Source organism: Xenopus laevis, chromosome 3S (genome assembly GCF_017654675.1).
Source record: "Xenopus laevis strain J_2021 chromosome 3S, Xenopus_laevis_v10.1, whole genome shotgun sequence".
Taxonomy (NCBI): Eukaryota; Metazoa; Chordata; class Amphibia; order Anura; family Pipidae; genus Xenopus; species Xenopus laevis.
In genome coordinates this window covers 106783532-106807737 of record NC_054376.1, presented here as the reverse complement: position 1 = coordinate 106807737, position 24206 = coordinate 106783532, and the positions used below count along the sequence as shown (strand labels likewise).

Genomic DNA, 24206 nt, shown 5'->3' with positions numbered 1-24206 from the left:
TCTCTTCTCTCAAAGGTGTAAATGTTAAAAAACAAAAACAAAAAAAAACCTTTAGTTACATTTATGACATCATTTATTATCTCAGGAGAGAAAATTTAAATCTGCTTCTGCACAGATAAGGATTCTATATAAGTATGTGGCTCCTGGTGAGACCTTATATTGGGATGGGGCAACTATTAGTTAAGTACCAGTGACAGTTAAGCATTAAGAAAAGGAATTTCTTCAAAAGAATGCAAAAATTGGAGAAATCTTAAATGGGAAGAAGACTTTTGTTTCACATTGAAAAGTGCAAACAGTTTTAAATCTGATTACAGAGAAGTGTTGTGCTGCCCTTTCATTAAAGGAATGAGCAGCCTCCTACCGTAGCCTTCGTTCCTCAACACTATGATCACTGATCCCACAATAATTGTCAATAGTGAAGTCAGGCGCTGGGTGGCGGCAGCAGCAACAGCACCTGCAAATGACCAATGATATTCCAATGCAGTGGGCTAAAGCAGCTGGTGTGCATAACATTGAAATTCAATGGATACTGACAGAAAGTCATTCTCATTATGGAGCCATTTATTACCATATATTCTATCTGTTGGTGGTCTTGTTTCACTTTATATTAAGCCCATCACGCAAATACATTACCTATCACCTCCTGTTATTGCAGGTATTGAGCTTCATCAGAGCATTTCACAGCACTCATCACTCCATATGCCCAACGCAAAGAAGTGAGATGTAAATGTGAAGTGGTCTTATTAATGCAGCCGCTGATACAGCTTCGGCACAGACACATCACAAAGGGGATCCCTACACTGTTTCAGCCTCATCCAAAATGTACACAGGTAAATTAATGTTCTGTTAGAATTATTTTAGCTGAACTATCCTTGTACAGGTATGGGACCTGTTATCCAGAATGCTCGGGATCTGGGGTTTTCCGGATAACGGATCTTTCCATAATTTGGGTCATCATGACTTAAGTCTACTAGAATTTCATTTAAACATTAAATAAACCCAATAGGCTGGTTTTGCTTCCAATAATGATTAATTATATCTTGGTTGGGATCAAGTACAAGCTACTGTTTTATTATTACAAAGAAAAAGTAAATCATTTTTAAAATTTTGGATTATTTGGATAAAATGGAGTCTATGGGAGACAGCCATTCCGTAATTTGGAGCTTTCTGGATATTGGGTTTCCGGATAAGGGATCCTATACCTGTATCTACTCCTAATATCAACAACAAAAAATCGTAAATGCTTGATAAAAGCCACAAAACACTGCTATCCACAATGAGTCCCCATAAAAAATGCAAAAAATAATAAGTCCCAGGAGTATTGGTTTTTATAGGAACTAGCAACTATATAGAAAAAGCTTGTCCTTCCTAGAAAATTTAAAAAAAAAAAAACTATTATAACTATGTCTAATTTAGGTCAATCAACTAGATTGAAATTATTTATTTATAATAAATATATAACCCTTTTTGAATGCAGTGTCCGATTATATTCATCATTAATACCCAGGCAATGCCCCTATTTAATATATTCAATAAACAAAATCCAATGTTAATACTAACATTCCTGTTCGGAACTTTCCATCCCTGTTCAGGGAAGACGCACCCAGCTAAAAGCATAATCAGGTTTGTAATATTTGAAGGTTTAAAGCCCAGGGAAGGGATTACAATGATCCATTCACCAGCCAATTTCCAATGTGTTTATCTCCCGAGATGTCCTTTAGAGTCATGCTCTGATTGATTGGTTTGAGTTCTAAGCTCCAATAAGCTTGATGAAGAGTAGATTTATTGAGTAGGCTTTTTCCAAGAAAAATGTGGACAATTTATATTAAAAAAAAAAAAAAGTATCAATGTAACCTTTTCCAAATACAGGACTTAAAGGGCTTAAGCATTGGAAGTCTCAATAAACGGATATAAAACAGTAAAAATACAATTTATGCACGTCACAAGGTATAAGCTTTGTTCTAAAATGAATAGAAATGCAGCGATTTCTTGGCAAGTGTAGAGGCCACTGATGCGGCTGTCTGTCTGTAGGCATTACAAAGATAAGTATATTATTATTCTTAATGAAGATAAATGCACAGAATTCCCTTTTATATTCCTCCCAAACCTTTATGCGAACGTCACTTATTTTCAGAATTGATCATCACTGATCATGTCATCTCCTTTCCATATAAATAACATGTTTGCTGGCTGTAATATAGCTCATTTGATATTCCACCCATAAATGAACAGCAGCAAACTCAATTTTATTTACTAAATGCCATTGGTTAAGGAAGAGTTGCCTTAATCGCCTGGGGCAAAAACCCATTGCATCTTCTAATGCAAACTGTCTGCTTGGTTTTTTTTGGGGGGGGGGTTTCTTTGTGCCGTAGGTCTCATGCACTGACCAGGCTGCCATTTTTGTGAGGCTAGTAAATGCCAGGCATGATATGCACATAAATGAAAAGCCTTCATGGAACATTAACTGACTTTGGATGTGTAGGCATATTCTTTCATACATTATCAACACATGAGATATTCAACAGACAGGACTGAGCTGAAGGAATTAATCTGTAATCAGAGCTGTTCAACTGGCAGATGACAAAGAACACATATGCCGCAATGTACTTAACAAAAACACAGCTCTCTCTCTCTCAACCCAACAGTCATGACATGCATGATGCTGATTCTGTGTTATTGAATCCTTAATTGAGGCTTGTTCCAAATAATAATAGCTTGTTCCAAATAAAACAGGGGTCAGTTATGGCCCTTATTTTAGGAAGGCAGCAAATGTTGTGAATGCTGGTTCTAGAGCATTTCTCTCTGAAAATCTGAGTAAAATAGGTCGTTCCAGACATTATTCAGAAGATAGGGAAAAAGAAGTGAAGAAAATGATAGGCTGCTCAGCTAAAATGATCTCAGATGCTTTAAAATGGCAACCAAAACCTGAAAGAGGTGGAAGAAAATGGAAAACGACCATTCGAAAAAAGATGCCTACTGTATGTGAAGCCCCGCAAAGTCCCATTGTTGATAAAAAGACATGCTAAAGAGCTTACAATTTCCCAAAGAGTACATTGCCTGACCTAAATAGAAATGGTGCAGCATTTTGTGGACTGATGAAAGCAAATTGTAATTTGTGGGGTCAGACGACCCCCAAAGACTGAATTCAAACCACAGTGCAGTGAAGACAGTGAAACATGGTGGCACAAGCATCATGATATGGGGTTGTTTCTCATACTATGGTGTTGGGCCTATTTATCACATACCAGGGATCATGGATCAATTTCAATACATAAAAATACTTTAAGAGGTCATGTTGCCTTATACCGAAGAGGAAATGCTGTTGAACTGAGGGTTTCAACAAGACAATGACCCCAAACACACCAGTAAATGAGCAACATCTTGGTTCCAGACCAACAAGATTAATGTTATAGAATGGCAGCTCAATCCAGAGACCTTAATCCAATAGAAAACTTGTGAGGTTACATTAAAAAACACTGTTTCTGCGGAAAAACCAAGAAATGCAGAAGAATTGTGGAATGTAACAGCTGCCAGAAGTTGGTGGACTCCATGTAACACAGACGTGAAGCAGTTCCTGGAAACACTGATTATACAACTAGATATTAGTTCAGTGATTTAAAGGAAAGGAAACACATTTTTCAGTTTATACAGTGAATGTTTGATTTTTTTTGGAACAGCATAATGTTCCCTTTTCTTCACTCTCTGTAAAGGAATAACACAAATTTGATACATTTTTCTTCATGTTTTGATTTGGAATATAATGTGCAGTGTTCCCAGTGTATTTAATGAACGGAAATAAAAGCTATTATAGGGATTTTGAGAGAGAGAGAATTTATTTTTGAATAGTAACAGACATCCCATTTTCATAAATGTATTTCAAATTGGGTTTCTGCTCTTTGATTGGTCTTTATGTCAAACACCACTTTCAAATTTTATTACAGGTTCCCGAAGCATCTATGGTATATACCAGTTCTGTCCAACTTTTTTTTTTTTTTTCATAGTGCACCAAATATTCTATAGACCAAATGTTCATATACTAATAGCATACAAGTCAGACTATGGAGTCCTGAGGACCATGAAAATTGGAGCGCCAGATCTGGTGTGCAGGCCTCTAGTAAGACAGCATTGGTGTAAATGAAACAATGAGTTTTTTGGAACTAGTCAAATTCATAAGTATAGGCGTGAGATTGATTATCCAAAATGCTTGGGGCCTAGGTTTAGATAAGGTTAAAGGATACTTGAGAAAATAATTAAACCTGTACAAGATATTTCTAGATCAGTCAAAAATGAAGAATATTTTGCACAAATGGGACATGATTGGAATGGCAACGCTATGTTATAGCGCAGTGATCCCCAACCAGTAGCTCGTGAGAAACATGTTGCTCTCCAACCCCTTGGATGTTGCTCTCAGTGTTCTCAAAGCAGGGGATTATTTTTGAATTCCAGACTTGAAGGCAAGTTTTAGTTGCATAAAAACGTATAAAGTATAGTGTCAAGTAGAGTCTCCTGTAGGCTGCCAGTCCACATAGGGGCTACCAAATAGCCAACCACAGCCCTTATTTGGCGGCACCCCTAGGGACTTTTTTATGCTTGTGTTGCTCCCCATCTATTTTTACATTTGAAAGTGGCTCATGGGTAAAAAAGGTTGGGGACCCCTGTTGAGCTTTCTAGATAACTATGTACCTGTGTGTATGTGTGTGTGTTTAGCTATCACAGCAAACTGTCCATGGTGATTAAAAGTAAAGTGATATAATTCTATGATCAATACACATCGTCCCACCCAGGCCTTTTTTCCCATTTTGCATTCATCAAAGTGACAGCTTGCAGATCTACCATTGGGATTCTCTCGATGTACCTCGTTAGAATGGATTCCTTTCTGAATCCGATAACCTGATTAATGCAATTGATAATGAAATATGTCCTTCATACTAAGAAACACTTAGGTGATGGGACTTATTCTTGACAAGATACAGTACAAGCCATTGGTGCCTTATGGCCAATGCCCACACGCAACTATTCAGCACACAAATGAAAGCACACTTACATTTGAGTGTGATCAATACATTATGGTATGGATTTCCTAGGCAACTCAATTCACTAAATAACTGATGACCTTTCTGGGCTTCCGATTTCGGGTATGGACCCACTCTGAGGATTAAGGAGATAAACTAAACAGTACTTATGGTTACTGGTATTATATTACTTTTTAAAAGAAATTCGCTGCCCATTAAAATGCAACTTTTAATATTACCTAACTATAGTTTAGACATAATTGCCAATTTGATACTAAAATATTTAACGGAATGCAAAGATGCTGTTCTGACAGAGAATATTCCCTTGCATCTTTCTCCATGCTGGAAACCTGAATTATAAATTCTCTTTATTATGCATTTAAATGCATCACGTTGCAATATTGTAAAATATTATAAAAACGTATCTGAGGTTTTCCAGATAACAGATCTTTCTGTAATTTAGATCTTCATACCTTAAGTCTACCAAAAAAACATTAAATAAACCCAATAGTCTGCTTTTGTTTCCACTAACGGAAGTTATTGGAAACAAAAGCAGACTATTGGGTTTATTTAATGTTTTTTTTAAGTTATTTTTTTGAAGATCTAAATTATAGAAAGATCTGTTATCTGGAAAAACCCAAAATCTTAGTTTGGATCAAGTACAAGGTACAGTTTTTTTATTACAGAGAAAAAGGAAATCATTTTCAAAAATGTGGAGTATTTGGATAAAATGCGGTGTATGGGAGATGGACTTTCTGTAATTCAGAGCATAGCGGGTTTCTGGATAACGGATCCCATACCTGTATCTTAAAAGCTTATGCTTTTACCGTGTTCCTGCTTTATATTATATAACAATAGCTGGGAATTTCAAGGTGTTACAAACAGTGTTGGACTGGCCCACCGGGATACCAGGAAAAGTCCGGGTGGGCCCAGGTGTCAGTGGCCTTCATGCTTCTAAACGTTTGGCCTATTTCATGGCCATTCCCTATTTTTATGAGAACAAAGTGGCTAAATAGATGGAATAACAGATTATAGTATGTAAAGAAAAGAGACTAGGAGAATAGAGGTTGAGTGAGGAAGAGTGGGCCCCTGGTCTAAGATTAATTGGTGGGTCCCTAGTCAAAGGTTTTTGGGTGGGCCCCTGGTGTCCCAGTCTGACACTGGTTACAAAGACAGTGTGTGGATCTGTTGAAAGCTACTGTCAGAACACTTGTGGGATAAAATATGTGCAGCAGGTTCACTGGAGGCTCTGTAATGTGTGCAAATTAAACAACACAGTGTAACTGGTATAAACATGTTCTTGATACTATTTATTAGGTAGCAAGGTGTTTAACGTTTCAAGGTAACAAGCCTCGCTCCTTCAGGGATATCCATCAGAATCCATTCTTTTTTCAGGAACACCCATGTAATGTGCTGAAGGAAGGGAGGGGGAGGCTACCAGAGAGAATGCTATCCAAGCAGCTTGTTAGTAACAAAGAGGATGAATAGCGGAATGTTTCCGACCATTACTTTAACAATGGTTAATAATGAGAATGGCAATCATAAATATTAGATTTCCTGGGAAGCCATTAAGGATAATTCTCTCCCATGCAAAACAAACGCAATGCACTTGAATGTATTATAATGGCTGTATTTCAGATATCTTTGGATGGATTTACTCTTTGAAATGTCTTATGGTTACAGCCTTAAAACATATGGAAAATTAAGTGAAACATAGAAATAAGGGTAAAGTAAAATTACAAAGTTAAAAAAAAACCTCCAGGATTTTTATTTCACTGCTTTTTTTTGCATCCCCAAACATAAAAACCTGACGCGACTTTATGATCAGTTTATAAATATCTCTCACAATTGTGGACAGCTTGTGCGGGAGGGGAGGGCTTCACAATCACAGATCTTTATTAACATGCATAGAAGAAGCACTAGTACAATTCAATTTGTTTCAATTCATTGCATTTAATGTCTTTCAGTGTAGTCCTATGAAATAAGTAATATAACGCTATCTATTGTATAGGGTTCAGCTATTCTTCTAAAAGATTATTTCTTAAAGGGGTAATATATCCCCTTTTTAAATATATCCCCTTTTTCAAAAGGGCTTGTGCAGAACATATTAGGGATGCACCGAATCCAGGATTCTGTTTGTGATTCGGACAAATGCTTGTAAATAAGAGGTGGGTAGGGAAATCATGTGACTTTTCATCACAAAAGAAGTATTTGTTCCCCTTTTTCTTTTCTGCCCCAAATTTGCATATGCAAATTAGGATTCGGTTCAGTATTCAGCCGAATCTTTCACCAAGGATTCGGGGATTCTGCTGAATCCAAAATAGTGGATTCGGTGCATCCCTAGAACATATTATTTGCATATTAGTTCAGTTAGGAAATATGTATTGTTTTTGTTATTTCTTGCACTAAACGGGGCAAAATCTAATATGGAAAGTCACATCCTAACAATTAGAAATAAAACAAATCACTGTTATAATAATGTTTGAAGACAATCTGGAAACCTGTTTCTAATTTCTGTTGTGATGTTTAGTTTAGGTCTGTTTAATCAGATACTTATTTCAAAAGTTCAGGTTGGGGAGGGTAGATATACAGACTACAGACTTTAACAAGGAAGGGCCGATTACCTAGTAAGTAACAGACAATGATGGACCTATGAAATCTTGGCCTCTAGGGCGCCCCCTCGTTTCTAACCTTCTGAAGTCAAATATCCTCCAGCTGCCTCTCTCCTCCCTCTACAGGTAAACCATATAGCCGGCATTTTACTTGAGCACACATCCTACATTGGAAGAGATCCCAGCTGAACTAAGCAGAGTAATCTCTTCATATAGAGCTAAATAGTATTGAGGTAGGTCAAGTCATTTTAGAAAAGGGGTGCAGGCCATCTGCCTACACTTTTTTCCAGCCCTGATAACGTACAGCTAGAAAAGTTTAAAGGAACAGCAAAGAACTTGCAAACACAACACTATATAAGTTGAAATGATGAAGCCCCTCGGAAGAATGGTAAGATGTTTTTAAAATTACTCAGCAAGTCCAGTTACTTTAGACTTGTCACTATTAGATGCTACATGAGCACAGTTACCTGAAGTTCCTGCAATTACTATCACTCACGTACAGATAAAATTACATAGTGAATAAAGTAGCCCTCTTGTAAATTATAAGGCTATAATAAGTAACCGAGGAGTTTCATGACCATATAAAAACACGAGGCCGAAGGCCGAGTGTTTTTATACAGGTCATGGAACTCCGAGGTAACTTCTAATATCCTCATATTTTGCAACTGGGGGTACTTTATTTATTATAATACACAAGTTTCAGTGAGTCGTGTGACAGAAATGACATCAGAACTCACCGTTTATAACTAATGACATCAGAACTCACCGTTTCTAAGGATATAATTTACAAGATATTCATAGCTTTTGTGTATTTTATATATATATAATATCAGAAATGCACCAACAACTGGCACCTTTCCCTATGAACAGACGTGTAGGACGTGCTCTTACATCTCATTCATACACATACACATTCCTAACAGTACCTTCCCTTTACCTTTATATTTTTTTATATAAATATAACTCTGCAGGAGAGGAACTCTAGCAGAAAAGTGAAAACACTCGGTTATAAAAAAACAATATGGTGTTTTAAGGAAAATTTAAAATAAGAGGGATAAAATATGGGAATTCAACATAACTGTATTTGCAACTCGGAAAATAAGACTTTACTTAGGCCATGTATTCATATCTTTAAAATATAACTGTATGGGTTTTTTTGGAGTGCAGTTTTTTTAAGATGAACTATAAAGCCCAGACAAATCTATCTATATATACAACCCACTCACATATATACACATGCACCAACAAACAGTCAGTCAGGTGTCAGTCTAGAGAAGGGATGAAGCTAATCCCTTCAATGTTATTATGTAACATGACTAAACCCAAATCAAAGGAAATCCTCTGTAAACAACTTACCATCTGAGTTTTTTCTTTTAAATTACACAGGAGTTCCACATTGTACAAGAAGCTTTCCCCCACTAAATTACGATCGTGGTCACTAACAACTATCCTACTGATATACAGATGTTCCACATAAAGGTAGGTTTTAGTTTAGGCTTTCTTTATATTGTACAGGTGTAGGATCCATTGTCCAGAAACCCGTTATCCAGAAAGTTCCAAATTACAGAAAGACCATCTCCCATAGACTCCATTATCATCAAATTTTTCAAAAATGATTTCCTTTTTTCCTCTGTAATAATAAAACAGTACATTGTACTTGACCCCTGCTAACATATAATTAATCCTTTCTGGAAGCAGAACCCGCCTATTGGGTTTATTTAACGTTTACATGATTTTCTATTTGACAAAGTATGAAGATCCGAATTATGGAAATATCTGTTATCCGGAATACCCCAGGTCCCAAGCATTCTGGATAACAGGTCTCATACCTGTACAAGATATTGTATAATTTACCTATCAAGGCCAACATGAACAACCCACCAAGACTTCTTGAGCCCTGTGGACATCATATTGCTCCTCTAAAATGATTGGACTGATAGATGTAACCCCTCCTTAAAAGATGATTACCGCATTACAGAAAAATATTCTTGCCAGTTTTTTCCACATCAAGTTCCATTCTCCGGTCACTGTCGCCTACAAGGTAACTGTAACCTACAGTGCAGAAGTTTATTTCCACTGTGTTTATTTGAACTGATTCATGTCCCATCACTTGCATCACATTTTAAACTAGATTAAAGACTTACTTGTAAATAGGATTTGTTGGTTTTAAGGACCCATACCATATGGCTCAGGTTTCAGTTACAAGGCAAAGATATCTATTTTTGTGGACCAACCAGAGGCATGTACTAGACGCTGGACTCAGCATCTCTCAGCTGAGTTTTATTCAGCTTTGGAAAATATTACTGTAGAGACCCTAAGGTTTAGGTATGGTTTCAGACAGTTTCCCCAGTATTTGGACACTTAAGTGATCTTTTGATTCACCCAGGCAGTTATATCTCTTTTCCTGGATCCATTTTGGTTCAAGGTTTTTGCTCAGTAGGTGGCAGCGTGTAGAACTATAAAATGGAGAAAACATGTGCTTAGCAGTGATGTGTGGGCCGGCCCCTGCACAAAATCTTCGGGTCGCCAGCGGGTCCGGGTCAAGCTCTTCCCCAGTGTTTCTGAACCAATGTGGGTGTGGTTGGGCAATATGCTGCCCCCTAAAATTCCCTGCAGCCCTAGGCCCGGGCCTTGGTGGCCTTTCCACAAATCTTGGCCTGATTGCATATCTCCTCCCATGACTTTTTTTTTTTCTAGACACAAGGCTTGACTTGATTTATATTAAGACTGCTTTGTGAGGAAGGTACCCATGTTTGACTCTCCATAATTCTCTTTTAAAGGAAAACTATACCCCCCAAACAAAGTAGGTCTCTATTAAAAGATACTGAGTAAAACAGCTCATGTGTAAAACCCTGCTTAATGTAAATGAACCATTATCATAATAATGTACTTTTTTAGTAGTATGTGCCATTGGGTAATCATAAATAGAAAATTGCCATTTTAAAAAATAAGGGCCGCCCCCTGAGATCGTACGATTCACTGTGCACACATACAAACCACATGTAAGGTCACATGAGCCAATTAACAGACAGAGTTCTGCCTTTTGCTTCCTCACTTCTTCCTGTTTCAGTTACTGTTGTATTATTTCTGGTCAGGTGATCTCTGAGGCAGCACAGATAGAGTCACGAAATGGTGGTTCAAGGCAAGAGATGTAAAAGGGCAATATTTATGTAAATATATATTCCAGTTTGGTAAGATTCTTTAATATGTCATTCAATTTCATATAAACTATTTGTTGATTAAGTATTCATTTTGGGGGTATAGTTTTCCTTTAACACATCATTATAATTGTAGACACTGTGCCATTTTCTTGCGCCTAATTTCAAAGGTGTCTTGGTTTTTCTAAGAATTAACTTCAAAGGATAATAAAACCCAATTCATTAGGGGGCTGCAAAATGTTTGGCACCCCACACTGAATCCAATCAGTTTTTCCCCAGGAGTGTTTTGTAGGATAAAAATAGAAATTGGGGGGGGGGGGAAATCACCATTTTACCTTTCCCAACCATCCCTTGAAGAATTATGTATGTTCAGTAGAGTAAACTTATTAGACTGTACTCTATTGTGCATGAATGGGTCTAATTCTGCTCTAGTAAAACCCAGAAAAGTAACATGGTAAAAATGTCTTTAGATTCAGGGCCGGAACTAGGGGTAGGCAGAAAATACACGTGCCTAGGGTGCAACAGTGAGTGGGCACCAGGCAGGTACCTCTTCTGTAGCCTACCCCTATCCCTGAACCTTTCTCCCATTTTCTTTTCCATATTCTGCTAATCCCCTAGGTAGTGTTCTCGAGCCCCCAGGAGCATGCATGCGTGCAGTGGACGGGGAGCTGCAAAGCTGGTCAGTTGCCTAGGGGGCCCAGCTAGCTTGGCCCGACCCTGATTAGATCCATTGAATCAGACACACTTTGTCCTTTGAATGAAAAATTGATAAGACACCATTTGCTTTACTTAGCAAGCAAAAAAAAATATATACAAACCATTTGTTAGGTAATGTAATAAATATAATAATAATAATGTATTAAAAGGTGCACTTTTTGCCCAGTTGCATTACCCTACAGCAGTCCGTAGTTATCGTTTCCTAGGCTATTATTGAAAGCAAACATCCAATTTGGATGTTATGTGTTACAAGCCCTGGAGCTAAGGTTTGCTCCGGTTATTACCACCTTATTGTTTTCAGAAACCGGACTTGGTCAGTGTAAGGTGCCTTTAGGAAAACGCCGTCATCCTAGGTACCATTTTCGTGTAATCGGAAGAATACATAGGATAAAGCTATGCATTGCAAAGTTCTTGTCGCTTTAAAAATGTAACTGTGCTATGCCTGTATAATAAATAGATCTTCACTATGTAGGATAATGAATAAATGTATAATGCAGTATAATGACTGAGCATTTGGAGACAACCAGTGGCCCGTGACCAGAGACTTTCTGAATTCCCCCTCTGGCCTGTAACATAAACACTGCACTACTGGCTCCCTGTGGCAGCTCTACATTAATATCCCATTCCCAGACTACACCCTTACCCTTCTTCCAGTCTTCTCTAAATGTATATCTTTATTTATAATGTGCTGCCTGTATACACAGCAATGTACATATTTGACATGTTTGTTGTTTTCATGCTTAATTTTATAATAAGAACAAAAGATGTTGACATTTTTAAAAACTGAGAAAATGAAAAAAATTATTTAAACAATAAAAACCTTCTTGACTCTTGCATGACACACTGGCTCTTTAGTGCTTCATTTGAGAACCGTGGTATTCTGATTTTTACGGTGCAAAAACTAGGAGTGTGCGTCGTACCCTTGCCAAGCATTAAATCACTTGTCTCATGCAGGGGTTGAGTGATGGCAGTGCTAGCGCTTTAAGGCAGATATTACAAATTGCTTGCATATATATGCATTTAAAGTGAGGGCTGCCATAGTAGGGGTTGATTTATTTTTGTGAGGAATTACCGGGTATTCTGACCAATTTTTCAATGCTGAATATGATGTTCAGTTAGAATCCTAAGAATTAGGTCATTTTAAAAAAAAGGGTAAAAAATTGGTGACTTTTTAAACTTTTAAAATTTTTTTCCATATCCTGATCAATAATTAAACTTGTCTAAGTTGAATTGTTTAATTCATATAAAGGTATATTTTTCTTCTGTTTAATATGCATTCCTAGAGTATATTCAGTACAGGTATATGATCCGTTTTCAAAAACCCATTATCCAGCAAGCTGGATAATGGGGTTAGCCATCTCCTATAAACTCCATTTTAATTAGGGATGCACCAAACCCGCTATTTTGGATTCGGCCAAATCCCCGAATCCTTTTCGTAAGATTCGACCGAATACCAAATCTGAATTTGCATATGCAAATCAGGGGTAGGAAGGGGAAACCATTTTTTACTTCCTTGTTTCGTGGCAAAAAGTCACGCCCTATGCAAATTAGGATTCAGATTCGCTTCGGCCGAGCAGAAGGATTCGGACGAATCTTGCTGAAAAAGACAGAAATCCTGGATTTGGTGCATCCCTAATTTTAATCAAATAATACAATGCCTTTGTAATAATAAAACATACCTTGTACTTGATGCAAACTACGATGTAATTAATTCTTATTGGAGGCAAAACAACCTTTATGGGTTTAATTATTTTTTGGACTCACTATAAAAGATGTTTTGGGATATGGTAACATTAGGCTTGATAAAGGGTCTTGAGGGCCTGAAACATTGCACATTTTGTATGTGTTTTTGGACTAAATAAATCATTTATTGCATAATTACAACTCATTCAGCATGCTGCTGGTAATTTGCCTCAAAATAAATTTTTCTCATGGAAAAAAAAACAAGCATCTCTAGGTGGGCTGAATATCATCTTTCCTAGCAAATTTGGGACATTTGGAAAGTATGGTCTACACAAAGATTAGGGTTGCCATCTTTACCAACAAATAGGTTATGACCTGATGGGGGCAGGGCAGAGACCTATGTGGAGATGCGGTGCACCAGGAGTGGGGGTTAGGCAGCTTGGGCAGGGTAAAACCAATAGGGGGCAGCACCATATTATGAAAACAGGACAGAAGAGCCATTGGGCAAAATCCAAGATATGACTTGGTGGGATGGAGGCAAAAGAATAAGATGCAGAAATATACGGACAAGTACATTACAGGCATAAGGGAAACTGGTTTTAAAAAAATTTAAAATCCTAAGTGTATGAACTTCCTTATAGCAGGAGCACTGAGCAGGATCTGCGACTGTTACAGGTTTCTCAAAATATGCTGAATTATTTGCATTACTGCTGCATCAAAAATATAACAAATAGACAAATGTAAGATTATAGTATTAATAACACTTATTTATAAACCAACAACATATTCCACAGCACTGTACAACCGACATGGAGCATACATATTGCATAGGAATATTGACTGATACTGATGCAGTAAAAGGGCCCTGCTCAGTACAACTTGCAGAGTAGGAGATTCTATAACTAAAGGCATTTATTTTAGCCAACACCTAAAGTATTTTGACTGTGTTCAAAGCAAGAAATCCAGCATAAATCTATCATAATTTAATCTTCGAAAGCAGAAAAAAATTTCAAAGAACCTCAGACTTGAGTTTATCATTAAAAAATGGTTTCACATCCTATTAATGTCTTGTGTGTATTTACCAAAATTACAAGTCCATGGGCTTCGCAGAAGGAAAACAAGACAAATTCATGTGTTCAGTTAACCAGATTAAAAAATGCCCGAGGTTAGACATTTACACAAATCAAAGAGCAATCCATTTCCCCACACTGAAGCAAGGAAACAGGAGAGGTATCAATCACTTGCTCGTGTCTCAATGCTGGGCTCAAAAACCTGGTCCTCATATACAATACAACAAATACATTTTTGTTTGAATACTGAAGACCAAAATGGTCTTTTGTGGGGTGCAAATAGAGAAAATTGCACTGAGCCCTGTACAGGAACAGGACAAAATGGTGTTAGACTCAGGCCAACCTGGATGATCTGATCAGAACTACAGACCACTTTGGTGCAGCCAGTAAATAGTTATTGGCTTCAATAAGTTATGGAAGCATTTTATCCTTACAAAAATAGACTATACAAGATAGGGAATAAAGGATAATAGCAGTGGTACAGGCTAAGGTAGGGTTGCAACTTTTTGGTTCTTGACCAGGAAGCCTCTTTTTTTTTTTTTTTAAAGGTTGTAAAACCCAAACAAAATTCCATCCAATCATGGATGACTGATGTGACTACCATATCCTGACATCACAGTTCCACCCACAATGTCATTTACTCCACCCCCTTTGCCCAGCTTTTGCTGCCGGAAAGATTGACAACCCTAGGCTGAAGCCTTGTAGTGGCTGCCTGGGTGTATGGTTGGCTTGATGCTTCATTGAGATTTACTGCGTACAACAGAAAAAGAAAGTTGCTACCAAAAAACCTAGGGATTACTTACTCTCAACATATTTCAACATAATGGTTTCTTCCACATGGTAAAAAGAACCTTTTAATGCTGCTCCAGGTACTAGCAAATTGTGATTTTTTTTTTAATATAAAATCGGACTTTTAAAATATTTTTCAGAATTTATTATACCCTGAGGGTGGAGTTTGTGGCTGGAAAATGTTGAGATAAATTCAGACTTTGATAAATAACCCCCTAGGCTTTCTGAACCATATTTAGATGCTCTCTGCATTACAAATGAAATGGTCGAGGCAGGAGACAAGACAGATGATGTCCCCATTGCAAGTGCTGCAACTCTCCCTGTAGAATTCATTTAGGCGAATTCCAATTGGCAACAACAAACTCAGTTCTGTTTGTGACACAGTAGAAAAGATTTATTGATTCAATTAAATAACAGTGCATAAAGTACGCTGAATACACTGAACATGTTTTGCAATTCGACTTTGAGGCCTACGAATGTTATTTCTTCCGCTGTTCGTAGATGAGACAATTTTGATTAAGGTTTGTAGTGATGCAGTTGACATTTTAGGGATTATAAAAGGAGGTCAGATTAGTCTTTGGTGTACTTATAATTCTTGATACAGTTCCCATGACCTTAGCCCTCCCTTTTGCTATGCACTGACTATCAATGGGGCACTCATGGTAAACTCTGTAAGATGGGGGTATTTTATTTTATAACTTGTCAAATAATATTAATAGAAAATAATGTCCCCGACTTCTACGCTCTCTTGGCAGATATATCTAGCATGCTATGGCCTATAAGACAAACAGGCCCCTTATCATAACATTATTCCCTTACATTATTGCCTTTAATTTTTAATGTGGTGAGGAGAAAAGCATCAGAAGCATATTTTTTATATACCCAGGCAATAAAAAATGCCAAGAATCACCACGGCAAAAAAAAATATACTTCTTCAACATTATATTAAATTAGGATTTTTTTAGTGCTAATCGTATTCACTAAAACAAACAGATTTTATTTTGATGATTAAGCCCCTAATAATAGCAGCAAGCTTTTAGAACTGAAACCAAAAAAGAATAAACTACATGAAAAAGATATGAACAAGGCATAAATGAAGCCTCTTGGGGTGACAATTAGAGATGAATAGCAAGGAAAATGGGACATGCATAATAGCAATTTTAGCACTTAGAAGTTAATTAGAAATAAAGCTTCAGGACTTCAAACAGCATTATAAGGTGAATGATGAAGAATAACACCTACGGTAATATAGTGCTACAAGTGACCACCTTAAATTAGTCTTTTTTGTCTTGCAAAATGAAGACGGCTTTGGTCAGTGAGAAACAACGGTTCATCTAACGGATATGTGGTTGAAATTCTAATGAGAAACACTGGGGACCTAATTTCCCTTCCAGCAAAGTACAAAAAAGCCAAAGTCCTCTTTAAGGAGGGAGGGGGGGAAGATATGGCATAAAAAAATAATTGACTTATTGGTCCGCAGAGTCTCCACGTACTTCCAGCTACTTTGATATTCTAAAGAAGCATCTCAGGAAAAGTTGTCATCAAAGGAAATACAACAGCTTGTTTTTGAAGTACAAGAGAAAATAAACTAATAAATTATATCCTGTGGTTTTATTACAAAAAAAAAAAATACTACCAAGCAAAATCATTTTAATAAGATAAAATGGTTCACAGAGGAAATAGTCACAAACACATTCAACAGTAAATGATGCCCCCTGATAGGATAGACATCATTGAGGAGGTTCTGTTATCACAGGGAAAAAAGCAACAAGACCACAACTCTTATAAAGGGGATGAACTTCCAAGGTCCCCATTAATATCTATATATTTAGAATAGGGTGTAAGATATATATCTATAAAGTATATTAGGGATGCACCAAATCCACTATTTTGGATTCGTCTGAACCCCTGAATCCTTCGCGAAAGATTCGGCCGACTACCGAACCGAATCCTAATTTGCATATGCAAATAAGGGGTGGGAAGGGGAAAACATTTTTTACTTCCTTGTTTTGTGACAAAAAGTCATGTGATTTCCCTCTCCGCCCCTAATTTACATATGCAAATTAGGGTTCGGATTTAGTTCGGCTGGGCAGAAGGACTTGGCCGAATCCAAATCCTGCTGAAAAAGGCTGAATCCCGAACCGAATCCTGGATTTGGTGCATCCCTACAGTATATACACACACATTTTGCAGTATACACTTTTCTCTTTCTGTATATATATATATTGGGTCTTGATAATGGAGAAGGAGACCGAAAACGATGGCCTGTTTTTAAGTATTCTAATAAAGTATGTTTAATGTTTAAAGAAATTTTGTCTTAAACGTTCCTGGTGTGCACCCATTCACGTCTATATTTATTTACTCCATTACGGGTAGCACCCGAGTCATTTGTCTTTTTTGGAGTGCGGAGAAAACACAAGGACTATATATATATATATAAAAATAAATACACACCTCTTACCATATATTACCGGCATCATTACACTTCTCTTAATGCCTACCAAAACAGAGAAATACTTATGAGTGTACATAGGATCTTAATTTTGTTTTTAAGGTTATAGGTATGAATTTGGTCATGCCACAGATTGCTGCAGAATTCTCAAAGGAGGATATTCAGCTTCAGCAATTTGTCACCAGCAAAACCCTCCCATTTACACCGCTAGTTTGCAGCAGACAGTTCAGTCTCCTCAATTGTACTGCTTTTTTCTATGCTGCAACATAACCGGGAAATGCAATGAGATGCCATGCTTGACCAGGTCTAGTAACCCTTAGCAACCAACAAGATGTTAATCCTCAAGTCACTGTCTAAGAAATGCTACCTGATTGTTGTGGGTTACTAAACTAATAGCAAATCATGTATAGCATTACCCTCTACCCCGTGTCACTGTTGATGGTCACCAACAGCTATGAATGATTGTTGGGAAGACCCAGGAGGACCACTAGCCTGCAGAAGCCTCTGGTTGGATGCACACTTTCCCTATTGTGTCTCTAAGAGGAGTACAGCAGCAGAATGCATTCCTTTCATACCCATGTAAGCTACACACACCAAAAACAAGCACCTGTTGCAAGGTTGTTGGGTAAGATGATTCCAGTCAACCACTGGTTGAGTATCACTGTGCTCAAGGGCTTGAAGTAATACAATCACAGAATCAACTAGAGTTGGTAAATGAATAAACGGAAACACGAGGGCTGGTGAGGAGGATTGGGAGTCTTCTGTTGGACAAAGGAAGGACATACCATCTATTTCACTTTATAAATACTGAGAGGCCCTTTTATCAAAGTCTGAATTTATCTGAAAAAATATATATATATATTATCTGAAAAATATATATATATTATCTGAAAAAAAACCTCTGACCAAATCTGTACGGGTTTTTCGCCGTATTTATAATAACACTTTCCCGAAAATTGTGTTTGCGGGGAAAAATCAGAATTTATGAATTCTTCGGAATTTCCACCCGAAATTTTTTTTTGGATTTTTGCCCCAATACCCTGAAAACTTTAGATTATTGCATGATACCCAGCGCATAAAAATCTTTGGGACTTTTCCCATTAATTTACATGCAACCTCAGCAGGTGTAAGATTCTGACTTTTTCCATCCTCGGGGTATAAAAAAAATTAGTGGTTTTTTTTCGTATAAAATCGGAAATCAAAAAAAACAAACAAATTTTTTTATACCCCGAGGATGGAAAAAGTCAGAATCTTACAATTTTTTCAGATTTACTGCATTCGGAGTTTAGTAAATAACCCCCTGAAAGTGCCATACACAAAATGGAGCAGCAGAAGATTAACAGTTCTCACAAGAGACTCTTAACTACGGCCCATTTAATAAATGCTTTATAGGGAACACATCTGTTATTATGTGCGGCCGCATTTAGTTTTAATAGCTCCCTACCCATAACTATTGATTTTCTAATAAACAAAAATATTTTCCTCGTCATTCCCTTTTAAATCATTTTCCAGGCAACTAACCAAGGGAGGGACTAAAACAGGCAAAAAAAGCCCCACTGGATTTTCTTCAAATGGCACAAGACTATTTATACATTTTTGGTCACATTTTACCTTCTTTTGTGCTAACGCTTGGGGGGCAATTAGAGTAGATTTATGTACATGCTCTTTCAAAATCTGGACCCAGTTTGGACCAAGTTGTCCATACTAATACGTAGTTGGAGTGTGCCAAATCTGTGCTGACAAATACAACAGCTAAAATCTTTCTTAACCAACAGGAAAAAAAACAGCCCCTGCAAGGGCCACATAACGTTCCTAACAAACAGACAGGCTGACAACACAAACAGATGGATCACATGCTAAAAACTGCGTCAGGAACAAGAGTGAATGGAAATGCTGAATGCAAATAAACCTACAGTGCTGCCTTTAAGCGGACAAAGCATTTACCTACAGAATATACCTGGTTCAGCCGCTCACAGTCTGTTGCCATCATCGCCTGAAACTCAGACGCCAGTACTAGTGATGGGCGAATAAATTCAACAGGCGCTAATTAGCGACAAATTTCTGCATTTCGCCGCCAGGGAATACATTTGCAAAACTGCAGCGAAAAATTCTCCGGCAAAAAAAAATCTGCAATGTCAAAAAATTTTTGTCACGTGTCAGAATAGTCGTGTACATAAAATTTTTCAGACGCCCATTGACTTTAATACATTTGGGCAAAATAGGCATAAGTATAAAAATTGTTGCGGGCGTCAAAATTAAGGCGTGTCAAAATAATTTTAATGCCCATTGACCAATGCGTTTTTTTTTGTTTTTTTTTGGCGTTTCTCGAATTTCGTGGGAAATTTGCAAAGTTTCTGGTGCAGCGAAACAGGACAAATATAATTGAATAATTCTTATGATGCATCTATGCTTAAAACTCCCTTCTCATGCTTTAACCCCAAACATAGATAGAAATGTGGAGATAAATCCTAAATTTATACTGTATTTCGAATACCTTCTCTGCATAAGAGCTGAACATATAATTGACAAACTGCAGTTTATTTAAGATCCTTTTGTACCATACCATCCACTAATATAAGTCAGTGGTCAGTTGTGTTTTTCAATTCTAGACCCTGTTGACCCTGTTTTTTCACAGCCCCCCCTTCCTTAGCTTGTAGCAATGTTATATATATACAGGAAAATATTGGCATATGAGCTATTTGTTGGACAGCAAACAGATTTTTTTAGTCCCAAAAATCACCCTGACTATGGAGTCTATGGGAGATGATCTTTCTGTACTTCAGAACTTTCTGGATAACAGGTTTCCAGATAACCGATCACCACGCCTGTACTAGAATAACTGGTTCTTAAAGGGCAAGTAAAGGCTAAAAAATAAAATCCCATTTTTACTTTCTTTAATGAAAAAGAAACCTATTTCCAATATACTTTAATTAAAAAATGTGTACCGTTTTTATAAGGAACCTGACTGTATGCAGTGAAATTGTCCCTTCATTTACTGCTGTGGATAGGAATTGTCAGATGGTCCCTAACTGCTGAGCAGGGAAACAATCATACTTATGAACAGCAGGGGGATCCCCCGCCTTACTTCCCAGCCATGGAAAACTCAAGCAGCTTAGTTTATGATGATCCCTAAGCAGCCCAGACCACACTGAGCATGTGCACAGTCTTAGTCTTGCAAAGATGTTTAACAAAGTTACAAGATGGTGACCCCCTGTAGCCAACTTTGAAAGCATAAATCATTTGTTTGATTAGGCTTGTGGTGCAGTAAGTTCATGTTTATATTTAGTATACAAAATACAGCATTTCTAGCCGTATTCTATTTTAGACCTTACATGCCCTTTAATTCAAACCCCTATATTTCCTGTTAAACACACTAACGGGGGAATGTAATAAAAGTCGGTAACGGAAAATATATTCGCAATGCAAAAAGTTATGCCTTTGCGCGAACAAATTTTGCTTTGTGCGAATTTAATATAGCTTTTGCGAACCCGGAAACTGTTTAGCGACCACTTCCGCCAGTGAAAGACTGTTTTTCGAATTTTCAAGTTTGCGCCAATGCACCGTTAATGTAATAAATATTCTTACTGAAAAAGTCATTATGTTTGCTTCAAAAGATTACGACACCTTCAAGCACTTCTTAAGAGTGTGCAATTAAAATTCACAATGCAATAACAGTCAGTTATGTAACTAGAAGGGGACAGGCCCTGGCACGGGACATGCTGCCTTGACCCCTCCGTACGCTGTTTTCTTCGTGCGTGCAGTGGCACGCGAGCTATCGAGGGGTCCGGGCCCTGGCCAAATCGCACCCCCTGCTCCCCTGGTAGTTACGCCACTGATAACAGTTTAAGGAACAATATTACATTGCGAGATGTGGATTTTTATTTTTATTGTTGCGAATTGTTTTGCTCTTTGCGACTTTTATTACATTCCCCCGTGAATGCAAAAAACTTGATTTATGCTCACATCTGTCCTTGTATCAACACCAGTGAAAAAAACTATGCAATGAATGTATGAAATCATATTACAGAATTAATATTGCTTTTGCCTCAAGCCAGAAAACAGGGCTGACAGTGGGGCATTTAATGAATCGGCAGCAATTAATCAAATTCTAGTTACACGTGGAACAGACATTTTTCAGCCTGACGGATTCTGTCTCCCATGCCAGTGCTGCGTCTCTGGAGTGGACTGTGATGGCCAACATGTGCCCCTGGGCATCTGTACTGTAACGAGAAGGCAGCCACAGCAGGATTCAGAGTTAACGGACGTTGGTTATCTTAAAGCCAAAGGAATGTTCAACTGCTGCAAAACTACAAAACCAGCCATTTAGATGTTGGGAGTTGTATTTTCTTATGAGCTGGAAGGCCCAAACTTTGTCTTTTTCTGTGCCCCCAGCATGGTTATGAGATCACACAGTCGTACAGGCTGCCAATCACCCTCTTATTACATCACATTAGCCTGGAAAACCCAATAAGGCATCCTTAGACACTAACTTCCCCCCTTTATGAGTGATTAATAGGAACTATCACTGTCCTTTTGCTTGCAGAGTGACCCCTGCTGGGGCTGGTGTCTACCAATGTGTCCCCTTCATCTAGAAGTCACATAGCTAAGAAAACCTTTAGTCTCTGCACTACATAGGGGGCCAGGGTCACCAGGCCCGTATTTGTGGAAAGGCCACCTAGGCCCGGGCCTAGGGCGGCAGGATTTTAGGGGGGCGGCATGCTGCCCAACCACACCCACATTGGTCCAGATGATGAAAATTTGCAAGAAAAAAAAGGGGACGGGAGAGGGGCGACAAACGGCAGTGGGCCTAGGGGCACCCACTATGTAAATCCGGCCCTGAGGGTCACAAGGGGTAGGCAGCAGAGGCAGCAGGAACAAGATGGGGAGCAACTGTAGCAGAGAAGAAATGAACAACTGATGAGGAGGTTGGAGTGGGTTGGCATCCTGCAGGGTTGAAGAGCAGGATGGAGAATAGCGAGCAGGGTGGAGAATAGCGAGCAGGGTGGAGAATAATGAGCAGGATTGGGAATAGTGAGCAGAATGGAGAATAATGAGCAGAATGGAGAATAGCGAGCAGAATGGAGAATAGCGAGCAGAATGGAGAATAGCGAGTAGAATGGAGAACAGCGAGCAGAATGGAGAACAGCGAGCAGGATGGAGAATAGTGAGCAGGATGGAGAATAGTGAGCAGGATGGAGACTAGAGAGCAGGATGGAGAATAGCGAGCAGGATGGAGAATAGCGAGCAGGATGGAGAATAGTGAGCAGGATGGAGAATAGCGAGCAGGATGGAGAATAGCGAGCAGGATGGAGAATAGTGAGCAGGATGGAGAATAGTGAGCAGGATGGAGAATAGTGAGCAGAGGGCAGCACTGGGCCAAGTAATATTGCTTGACAGGGACCAAACTGCTAAAGCGTATTTAGAGTACACTGCAGCGCAGAACAAAAGGGCTGCTGCTCATGCACATTGGCTTAATTTAGAAGAGAATAGACTTTTTCCGGCTGATAGAAGCAAAGGGCTGATCAATTATTTTAATTGCTTTGGACTGCATTAGAAAGAAGTGCCACGATTTACTTAATTTGCTGGCACAAATAATTTTTTCCATAGGCCACCCCAGCTCTGGTTTGTGATTTAGATAAACAAAAAAGATCTGCTGCACTCAGTTATATCAATATATCAGATAGGGGAGATATTGGAAGGAATCCACTGATCTGCCACCTGCAGAACTGGAGTTAATTTACACATGAGAGGGTATTTATACAAAAAAGAATTGTATTTTTTCAGCTTATGCTGATGAGCGTCATTAAAAAAAACAACAAATTTTAAATTGTTAGTAAAATCTTATGTATCTTCATAGATTATATTTGTCTATTATTTCTTGGCATCAGTAGTTTAATTGTTGATGTTTAACCCCTGACTAATCCCCCTGCTCAACCATTGTATTACAATTATTGGTCTCCTATTCAAAATGTGCTTTACAGCCCTACATAGCAGCCTCCCCAACACTACAGAGATGCTATAAAAACTTCTGGAACGAACATTTTTAAAAGAGCAGCATAGTACATTATGTTTAGGTGAATATAAAACACAATTTCATTTCTTCTGCTATGTGCCTAAAAACAGAAAGTTAAATCAAAGAAACTATATGCAAGGAAATCCTGCCATCTTGTGGATTCAAGATAAAATGCATACAAATTGTTTTGCCTTCTATAAAAAGTAAAGGTGGCTGCTTCAATGGGACCTTCAAACTTGCCCGATAGATACTGTATGTGGTCATTATTTCAGCCAGATATCAGTCATGCAGGCTCCTCGGTGGCCACCACACACTGCCCAATAGACTGCTAACACAGTCCAGAAGGTTCAATGTGTAAGGAAATCTTAACGGACTAATGTGGAAGATGGTGGCGCCCAGCCTCCCCACGCGGCACGACATCAGAGCGTTGAGGTGTGCGCAATAGATGCCGGCATCAGAATGGACGCCAAGGTCAGTTGCCAGCATCAGGATGCCAGCGTCATCACGTCTATTTTGGCACCAAAGGAGGCCTATTTAAGGAGCCTGGACACAGAAAACATTGCCCAATTATGGGTTCCACTATGTTGTGTTCCTGGGTGCGTTCTGTGACTTTTCTGCTGTTGATTCCAGTTTATTGACCTTGGCCCATTTCCTGGATATTGAACTCTGCTGCCTGAACTGATTCCTTGCCTGGACTTTG

At 38.3% G+C, this 24206-nt stretch overlaps 1 protein-coding gene across 6 annotated transcripts in view; it reads right to left on the bottom strand.

The window, feature by feature from the left end:
- ppp2r2b.S (protein phosphatase 2 regulatory subunit B, beta S homeolog) overlaps positions 1 to 24206 on the bottom strand; it is a 219626-nt gene that overhangs the window by 147735 nt on the left and 47685 nt on the right. For 2 of the 6 annotated variants that reach the window (XM_018256156.2, XM_018256157.2), the window contains exon 2: positions 362 to 454. The exons of the other annotated variants lie outside the window; for them this stretch is intronic. In XM_018256156.2, the coding sequence (XP_018111645.1) occupies positions 362 to 454 (93 nt within the window). The remainder of the gene's footprint in view (positions 1 to 361; positions 455 to 24206) is intronic. 6 annotated transcript variants of the gene reach the window in all.